This window comes from Coccomyxa subellipsoidea (genome assembly GCF_000258705.1).
Source record: "Coccomyxa subellipsoidea C-169, whole genome shotgun sequence".
Classification (NCBI taxonomy): Eukaryota; Viridiplantae; Chlorophyta; class Trebouxiophyceae; family Coccomyxaceae; genus Coccomyxa; species Coccomyxa subellipsoidea.
This window is the reverse complement of record NW_005178040.1, coordinates 2,492,747-2,502,034: the sequence shown is the minus strand read 5'-3', so window position 1 is coordinate 2,502,034 and position 9,288 is coordinate 2,492,747. Positions and strand designations below refer to the sequence as shown.

The 9,288-nt window shown below is 56.1% G+C and overlaps 1 protein-coding gene across 1 annotated transcript; it reads right to left on the bottom strand.

Moving 5' to 3' along the window:
- Positions 1-4,730: 4,730 nt before the first annotated feature.
- On the bottom strand, positions 4,731-9,057 carry COCSUDRAFT_40278 (hypothetical protein; the record flags this gene model as incomplete). Its single annotated transcript, XM_005650616.1, has 10 exons — positions 4,731-4,998; positions 5,343-5,563; positions 5,912-6,050; positions 6,351-6,475; positions 6,794-6,964; positions 7,351-7,462; positions 7,586-7,669; positions 7,908-8,050; positions 8,436-8,604; positions 8,870-9,057. The coding sequence occupies 10 exons, from the start codon at positions 9,055-9,057 to the stop codon at positions 4,731-4,733; spliced, it is 1,620 nt and encodes a 539-aa protein (XP_005650673.1).
- Between the last annotated feature and the right edge of the window lie 231 nt (positions 9,058-9,288).

Below are 9,288 nucleotides of genomic sequence, written 5' to 3'. Positions count from 1 at the left end.
ATCCTTGTCCCTGTTACAGAAGCTAAGAATTGACTTCTGACGCACAAGAGGGGCCTTCACATCACTGACGCTGGGCCGGTGCTTAGCTTCAACAGTGCAAATTTTTGCACATTCAGTGCTCTGCCTCGCTGGCATGTGTCGGAGCTGTGATTTTGAGGACATGCTGGGCATGTCTGACAGTCAGTGTCGCTGTGCAGTGGAGAACATGCAGCTGACGGAGAAGCTGGGGCGGCTGCAAGAGAACGGCGGTGGGGACGATTCCGCACAACTGCATGCGGACATAGCGCTGCTGCGGTCCGAGATCCTGCGCCTCACGGACGAGAACAAGCGGCTGCAGAGCACCCCCAAGGTAAACAGCCCGAGCCTGAGCTATTCCCCTTCATTTAAGGACTGCATGTAGCGAGCACACAGGTGTTGCATGTCTCTCAGACCTCGCTTTCACATATACGCTGCTTCTCCCAACCTGCATGCAATGTGCAGTGACCATACAATATTTCGCGCTGATAGTCACTATTGCAAGTGCGGCAGTCACCGCGACAACTTCACATGCGTTTCATAAGAATACAAGCTGATACTTCTCACCAAGAACAGTCATGGTGCTGTGATAGCTGTCAAGATCATGTTGGTGCATTACTGCAGCTACGGTCTTAGTAAGACGCTCACCCATAGTTGCACCATACGGATTCGGCCATTCGGCATACGGTGAATATTCGGTCGTATATTCGGTGTTTTGGGCCAAAATAGGCCGTTTTTGACCGTACTCCGTATATTTTAATACCGTATGACCGTATTTTCGGCCGTATATACGGTCCGTAAAAAGTGTTCTGACCGAATGGTGCAACTATGCTCTCACCTGTCATTCGTTGGTTTGATTAGGTGAAGGAGGTGGAGGCAGCGGCGGAGCGGGCGGCGGCGCAGAGTGCGGCGATCATTGAGGACGCCATGGCGCAGGCCGAGGAGATGCGCCGCAAGGCCGCCAAGGAAACCCACAGCCAGGTGCGCATAATGATCGCCTCATCTCTCTCTCTCTCTCTCTCTCTCCACTAACTGTGTTTCCATCCCCTGTGTTGAAACAAAAGGACACCGCCATGCTTCTGTCCCCTTGGCCAGAATGCAACCGTACTTGACAAGGTTCCAGTCCCTTCTCTTTGCTCAGATCACTTCACAGAGACATAGTGTGAGCTGTACATGAAGCCTTGAGTCCAGGCTCTACATCCAAGGACTGCAGTGCAGACTGTTGCTTAGTCACTGACAAAACTTGCATTTGCGCGCAGGCGATGGAGGTGGTGCGGCTGAAGGACCGGCTGGCAGAGGCGGAGGAGGGACGCCGCGACACGCACGCCAAGCTGGCGGCCGCGCGCGCCGACGTGCACCGCCTGGAAGACCGAGTCACCGCCCTCGAACGCGACCTGGACCAGGCCCACACGTGCGTTGCATTCCTGAGTGATGTGCATGACTAACTTCCTCGTAGTGACCACCACAAGACAACTCTGGTGGATGCCATCAGGGAGATGCACGGGCTGATGAGAGGCACGGCTGCATGCTTGAATTTGGGCGGCTTTCCAGCTATTCATACTGTTTGTCCTTGCTGCTCATATTTGAAATTGGGAGTGGCCATGAGGGCTCTTGCACCTGCGAATCCGGTGACGGCCTTCACTTCTGCCCAAACGGTACAGTATCTCGGATGTCAGCATACTCCAATGATTGCAGGGGCACTTGTGCCAGTGTCCTGATGAGCGAGGATTCAAATATTCTTGCGTATCCAGACACACATACGACGCTTCTTCGGACCTGCTCAAGGGCAGCAGCCGCTTTCTTCCTTTACAGATAACGACAGTCCATTCCTGCTGCGGCATGCAAGAAGGCCTCTACAAGGCTGCTTGTTAATGCGTGCTTTCAATGCCACACAGGGACGCGGCGGACATGCGGCTGGAGCTGGAGGGGCTAAGGGCGGCAGCCGGGCACCAGCAGGAGCTGTCGGCCGAGGCGGCCCGCGCCAACGACCGTGCGATGGCCGCCGCCGAAGAAACGGCCGCTCTGCGGCAGCAGCTGGCCGAGCGCCACGACGCCGCCGCAGCCGAGGAGGAGCTGCGCGCGCGGGTGAGGCCGCCTGCTCACAGCATTTCCCAGGCCCTTAACGACTATGCATCTGCAGAACTGAGGAAGGAGAGAACTCATTGGTATTGAAATAGCTGATCATGCCTAGGATACCACCAATGCATGTTATGGCTGAGGGATGTATTTGTAGCTGTCCTGCAATGTTCCAAATGCCTGTGACTGAGGACTCTTAGACCCCCCCCCCCTACCTGCCTGTCAGTCAAGCATACTTTCAAGGCAGACACCAGCTGGAATTAAACGGCTACACAGTGGCAGATAGCAGTGTGAGATGCAGGCATGTGCACGAATATTGTACTGAGGCATGGGACCGTATGTGCATGCGTGCAGACGGAGGCGACGGTGGCGGAGCAGGAGGCGTCGCTGGCGGTGCTGAGGGAGCAGGCGTCGGAGCTGCGCGCGGCGCGGGCCCAGCTGGAGCGCGCCCTGGCCGCCAGCACGGCCGAGTCGGCCGCCACCATCGGCGCGCTCAAGGCCTCTATGCAGCGCCAGACCGCCGACGCCCTCGAGCTGGAACAGCTGCGGTGGGTGCACTGTGCACACTGTTGCGCCAAAATAAACGGTCATAATTGCTGGCGGGCACAGATGGACATACACCACATCCAGTATGCAGCCTTATAGCCAAACACTGGGGCTGAGATTGCATTACTTGAGTACAAAGTGTTGCATATGTGTCACAGGCGCAACGAGGAGATTGCAACGCTGCGTGAGGAACTGGAGGAGCAGTGCCGAATGGCCGGGGAGGCCCGCCGCATCTGTGACGCCGCCGCCGCCGATCTTGCCGCGGCGCGCGCGCAAGCGACAGCGACTGAGAAGGAACGCTGCGCCCTGGAACAGCGGCTGAGCGACGCGGACGCCGCCGCGGAGGAGCAGGACAGGTACTTCTGCGTGTCAATTAATGATGCATGCCAACCTGATCGTTTGGCGTGCAAGGGCTCAGCTGTCCTGGGTTACCCGCTTGCCTGGTGGTTCAGGGCTCCGCTTCCTTGCAGGGCAATCTTGCCGGCACTCAATCGAGCGTCGTAGGCCACATGCCCCTCATGGGAGATTGCCCCTTCTGAAGACACACATGGTGTGAGCATGTGCGGCTTTTCTCGGGTGCATGAAATTGCAAAAGTGACCAAGACGGCTGTGCGTGGTCGCAGGGCTCTGTCTGAGGCGTGTGAGGTGCTGATGGGCCAGCTGGCGGCGGTGGCCGAGGAGGCTGGCCAGCTGCAAAGTGACCTGCAGCACAAGGCCGGCATCACCGCCGCGCAAGTGCGCGTACCACCCCACCGATTGTTGCACCCCGTTGCGGGTTGATTAGAATTACATCATTACAGGATCACTGGCATATTGCCAGAATGGGATGTATCAGAAAAACATCAACCTTGGTGACCTGGTTGGCTTGGTCGTCCAGGACGCAGCCTCTTTCAGCATCTCACATTGTGCAGCTTCAAAGCCCTGAATGAACAGCAGATAGCAATGCATACAACCCTGGGTCATACCAGCATGCCTGGACATTCGCGCATGCATGCATGGACAGGTTTCAAAACGCGTGTGGTGCAGGCTCGCCATGCCCAGGCGCTGGATGGGGCCCTTGCACAGCAGCAGGAGGCCCTCGCGGCGGCACAGGTGATCACTCACTCTTCACATATTGTCACAACCAGCAAGCTGTGTGATGTCGCATGTGACTGCAGCACGCACCCACCCCTCCTGCACGCCCATTTGCGTTGTTTATCTGACAAGGATGACATCAGAAATTGACTCTGGCACTGATCCAATGCAATGCTGACACGGACCGATTGTTGACGTCATGACTAAGGAGGAACGTCACGTTTGAAGTATTTCATTTCTGGTTTGAAGAGAAGAATTGCTGTGTGCGTATAGACATGAGTCCTGCTCTCTTGCCCCCTGTGCAGGCTGAGGCGGCAAAGTGGCGGCGGCTCTGTGAAGATGTGCGCATGGATCTCTAGAAGCCAAGAATGTGTGAATATCGAAGTCTGTGGTGGGGCCAACAATAGGGACTGCGGTGGTTGGCAGTATTACTCTTGCATCAGTATTGAGTAGCACGTTCATTCTTAGCTAGAGCAATATACATCTGTGGATCTTTGCCATAAGTGTACACCTGACTGCCAATTGGCGGATCCTGAGCATAATCTAGGTTCAGGTAAATCTGCAAGTCTAAACTAAAAAAATTTGCGTCTCGCGTAGCGGTGTCACCCTAGCTAGGGGCGTGCTGCGCAGCAGCTGCTGTCAAGCCTCCTTGTGGCAGGCATCTTGATCATTCTGTATTGTGAACACTGTGATCACGGCATGTTTGAACCTTGTGGCTACTTGTGCATGTGATGCTCTCATATTCCTAGTACACATCCTCCTTAGCTTCAGGATCAAAATATGCTCTTTGCATCATGTGACATCTGCATACTGGGACTACATGCTAGCAGATCCCCAATCACCTAGTGACCACAGCCAAAATCATTCCTTATGCAGTGCCCCGCACTGGTTCCCACTGTCACTTCTGATATGCATGCTGTAATAAGCTTAAATCTACCTAGAGATTGTCTGGTTACTAAAGAAATACATATCTGACTTCAGGACTTCCATGTCACACTGAGTGCGCTCCTTTTAGCCGCTTACTCGTCAGCATAGGAGCCAACGTGGACAATGTCCTTGGCCAGCCAGTTCTTGAGCAGCGGAGGGCACTGCCCTCGCTGCTGAAGTGCCAGGGCCACTTCCGGCTCCTCCACTCGCGCCACGACACCTGAAAACTCCCACAGCCCGCTTCGCCGCTCCGACCTGCCGTGACAACCGCGCATTTTGGTGATGCGAGGTAGCAGGAACAGCATGTGCGCAGGAGCAGGGCCAAAGTGCAGCAAATGCAGCACAGCCGACAATGAACACCTGCTGCAGAAGTCCTCTTTCGTACAAGCTGCTTGGAGGGACAAAGAGCCCTTCATCATTGGCCAGTAGAGTCATTAAAGGCCACAGCCTGATAAAATCAAGCATATAAGCGGGGAGTACCGACGCACAGAATGCAACCAATGCGGACAAAGCAAGATGTAAAGAGGCCAGCGAGAGTTTGCCATGAATTGCCATCACTGGCCATATTCTGTTAAGAGATACCCACATACATCTCTGAGTTCTTGGATGCCATGACGGGCGCTGACTATGATAAACTTAGAAACAGGCTTCGGATCAGCTCTAAGATAATTGAAGGCGATGTGATGCGGGGTGCCGGCACGCACCGCGCATCGGTGAAGACGAGGAGGGCGGCGTCGAGGAGGCGCTGAAACGCGCGCGCGGCGGCCGGCTTACTGTAGACATCGGCGTGGCCCATGCCGGCCGTCTTGGCGTACTCGGCCCACAGCAGCTCGAAGTTGACGCGCTCGTAGCCGCGCCGGTGCAGCCGCAGCGCCGCCACCAGCACATACAGCTCCAGGATTCCCTGCGACGCCACCGCATCCACCTGCGCATGCGCCGGCATGGATGTGTTCATCTGAGGTCATGTTTTGGACGTGGGGTCAGACACTGTCAGCCACTGAGATCGTCCATTGTCACATAAGAGGCACAGGTATTTGATGGCTGAATGCTTTGCAGCTCTCATGGAAAGGGCCGGCGAAGTCAGTCTGGGGTATACACCGTTCACCAGGAATTGTGGGAAACACAAAGGAAGGTAGGGCACAACTGGAAAGCATCAGAGCCTGAGGGTCAAAGCAGCTTGTGTATGTCTCCTGTTTTCTTGCAAAGTCCGGCATGGACTCGAGATCTGAGTGAAGAAGAGGTTAAGGCACAAGGGAGACAAGGAAGAGAGCACAAGCGGCATGCCTGGGATCGGTGCTGCGCGGCTGCGACGGCGGCTGTGAGGCAGTGCAGCTGCGGCGCCCCCGGCTCTCGCCCGGCGCGCATCACCGCCGCCAGTGCAATCTGCGCCAGGTCTGCAGGCGTCCCCAGCCCTGCGCAACACCCGTAACACCTCACACCCCACCTTGGTGTATCAACCCAGGCAAGATGCTCATCATCGGTCTGTTACAGCTCTTGTATGTTCGGATTGCCTATGCGTATGTCACAATTGCCTCATCGCATCTGTTCAGTACGGCACATCCCAAGTTGTGCTGCGTCGGATCACACCAGAAGGTGGCGCTAACCTCATCTGATCTCTCCGCAAGCACTCTGAACAGGCTCAGGGCCTTGCAAGTTTGCGGGTGCAGGGAATCCTGGGACGTCTATGGGTGCTTGCAAGAGTGCATGGGTACGTGCCTTTGTCAAACAGAAGTCGCAGCTCTGCCAGCAGGGCCGAGTCCTGCAGTGCCGCATGCAGCGATTTGTTCCAGCCCCTGGCAAAAGCTGTGCATGGTGCCTCAGGCGAGGCACCCTCTTCCTGCGGCACCACATACGCCTGTTCAAAGTTTGTCCAAGTACTGCCCATTCATCATACGTCCCCTCTGGACCTTTCATCCCCAATAGCAACTTCCCACTCCCCTCTACTTATCCACTTCGGATCAGCAGAACAACCAAACTCACTGCTGAAGCAACTGCCTCCAACCTGTCATAGGGAAGACAGGTCATGAGAGCATTCGGCAATGCAGGTGGCTTTGATCTTGAGTGCTCAAGGCGCCCAACGCAGGCGAAATAACGACATAATGGCACACACTGCATTACAAGTGCCAGAAAAAGGCCAGAGCAGCAGGATCCGCACCGGCAGCGCCAGCATGGCGGCGAGGAGGGAGGGGACGCCGCTGTGCGGATGCTCAAAGCCGGCCGCGTCCAGCTCCAGCACGATGTCGCGGCGGTGGCTGAAGCGCGATTTGACCCGCTTCTCCATTATCTCCATCACATCGAACCGCGCGCTCAGTCCCACCACCGCCGCCTGCACATGTGCGCACATCCTTTCTTAATATTTGAATTTGAAGATCAGATGAATGCTCTCTTAAGACGTCAGCGCCAGACATAAACTTGTGCAGGAAGGTACGCGATTCGATCAGGTCTAATGGAAAGGTGTTCAACTCTAGCATGCATATGGGAGCATTGAACTTGGTTGTGAGTCTTCAGCGGCGAATGTCAACTTGTGCCAGGAAGGTACACGGTTCAGTCAGGCACATATCAAGGTGTGTAGATCTAGCATTCATACAGCAGCCTTGCAAAATAGATGTCATACATTTCTGTGATTTAAATGTTGAAGTTGGGGTTTGGAGCCGTATGTCACAGGAAGGGGCAGTTTGAAACGGGCAGTTTGAGGCGAGTTAGGGGCCCAACCTGGATGTTGGAGGCCTGCAGGGCATCGAGCAGGTTGTAGAGCACGGTCTGCTTCACCGGCTTGGCAAACAGGTCAAACTCGTCCAGCACAAACACCACCGACTTGTGGCCCCTATCACACAAAGTCGACATGCATCAGCGCACCTACAATCCAGGCTTAATGCAGGACGGCTGACCGTGTCAGTGTCAGCAGGAAGGTTGTTTGTAGGCGTGGCAAGTGGGACCCCATGCTTACTTGCGCAGCTCTTTGAGCATGTCCCGCAGGAAGTCCAGGTTGTCTCCCAGTGAAGCTGCGCGGCTGAAGCTAACATTGAAGGCCCTGCACAGCACCAACCCCTCAACACACTTTTCATGCTCTACAGTGCCACTGCAATCCCCTGGCCTTCAGTAAGCGGAATGACCTCTTACAGCACGCAGAGCAGGGAGGTGCCTATTGATGTGAAAATTGCAATGGATACCAACTAATGATCTGAGGAAGCTCCTCTCAGTAATCCATTCTGGCCTTGCCAGGCTAACCACACACCACAGGGCAAAGAGGGGTGTGACAGGTGTCTCACTCGCACAACTGCCGGGCGATTTCGCGGAAGGCAACGCGGTCCGCGCTGTGCACCAGGCCGCTCAGCCGCACCACTCCCACCACAGGGCTGTCCGGATTTGTGTTGTACTTTGCGCACAGCTCCCCCACTGTCCGCTCCGCCATCTGGCGCCACATGCATGCATGCTTTGTCATTATGCACTCTGACCCTGCATGATGCCTGCTCCCGTGCACCAAGCTCAGCCAGATGACCCCTTCTCTGCCCCGAAGGATGCTAGGTTGCAAGCGATTCTTGCTGGCACGGGGTCTTGAGTTTTTCCCCTGGATCCAGTGTGCTGTGGAGGGCTGGCTCGCCTGACAGAGCAGCTCACACCCGGTAGAATGGCGGCATAGCGTGCAACCTGTGCACTGAATGACCTCACTGGCATGCGCAAAGCACACATGCCTTCCGACACACCCAATCTCCATTGGACAGGGGCTGAACGGCCAGAGTCAGAGTGATACAGGGGTTGGCAGACTAATTTCTGGGGGTATTGATGGGGGGCCCGACCAGGGTTTTGCCGGTACCACGCGCGCCGATGATGAGGTAGGAGGTGTTGGCGCCCGGGCGCTCCACGGTGGTGCTCAGCTGCTTGTACAGCTTTGCCCTGGCTGCCTCCAGCTCCGGCCGCAGCGCCATGCCTGCCCCCTGCGGATCCAGCAGCCTCCGCCGCAGCAGTCTGCCCAAGCACACAGCGCCTGTGAGGCTGAGAACGCTAAAGGAAACTCCTGCTTCCTTGAAAAGCCCCTCCTGCATTGGTTCTCTCCTGTGGAATTAGGAAATAGGAACGCAGGTCCCCGACAGGGTAAAATCTATGGGTCAATCCTGTCGGCAAGAAAGCAACCAGAAGGCAGGCCTCTTTTCTATACTGTGGCCAATGTGGGACAGAGGAAGCTTGATGGCAAAAGGATTGAGGTAGAGAAAAGGCAGGTCTAGTGGCTGACCTCTGTGCCTGCATGGCAGCCTGTTGCTGCAAGCCCGCCGGCAGTGCAGGGGTTTCTTGGCCCGATGTTGAAGCAGGGCCGGCCGCGGATCGCTCTGCCAGAGCAAGCCTCGTCAGCGCCTCTGGGGAGGCCAGCTGTCCCTCTGCCCTGTCTGAGGTGCCAGCAATAGCGGGGCTGCCAGGATTCATGGCAGCTGGGGTGCTGCATGCTGCCTCTGAAGGGCCCTGTCTGCTCCTCTCTCCCTGCTGCGCCAGTGCCTGCCGGCATTGTACCACTGCCTTCCGCGGGGAGCCCCTCCTTTTTACAATGCCTGGAGCCTTCTTTGGGGATGGCTTCCTGGCTGGCGCTCTGAACTTCTGCTGCTCCGTGTCCTGTTAAAAACACGGTGTGTTTCATCAGTGTGCTTGAAAATCTCTGCT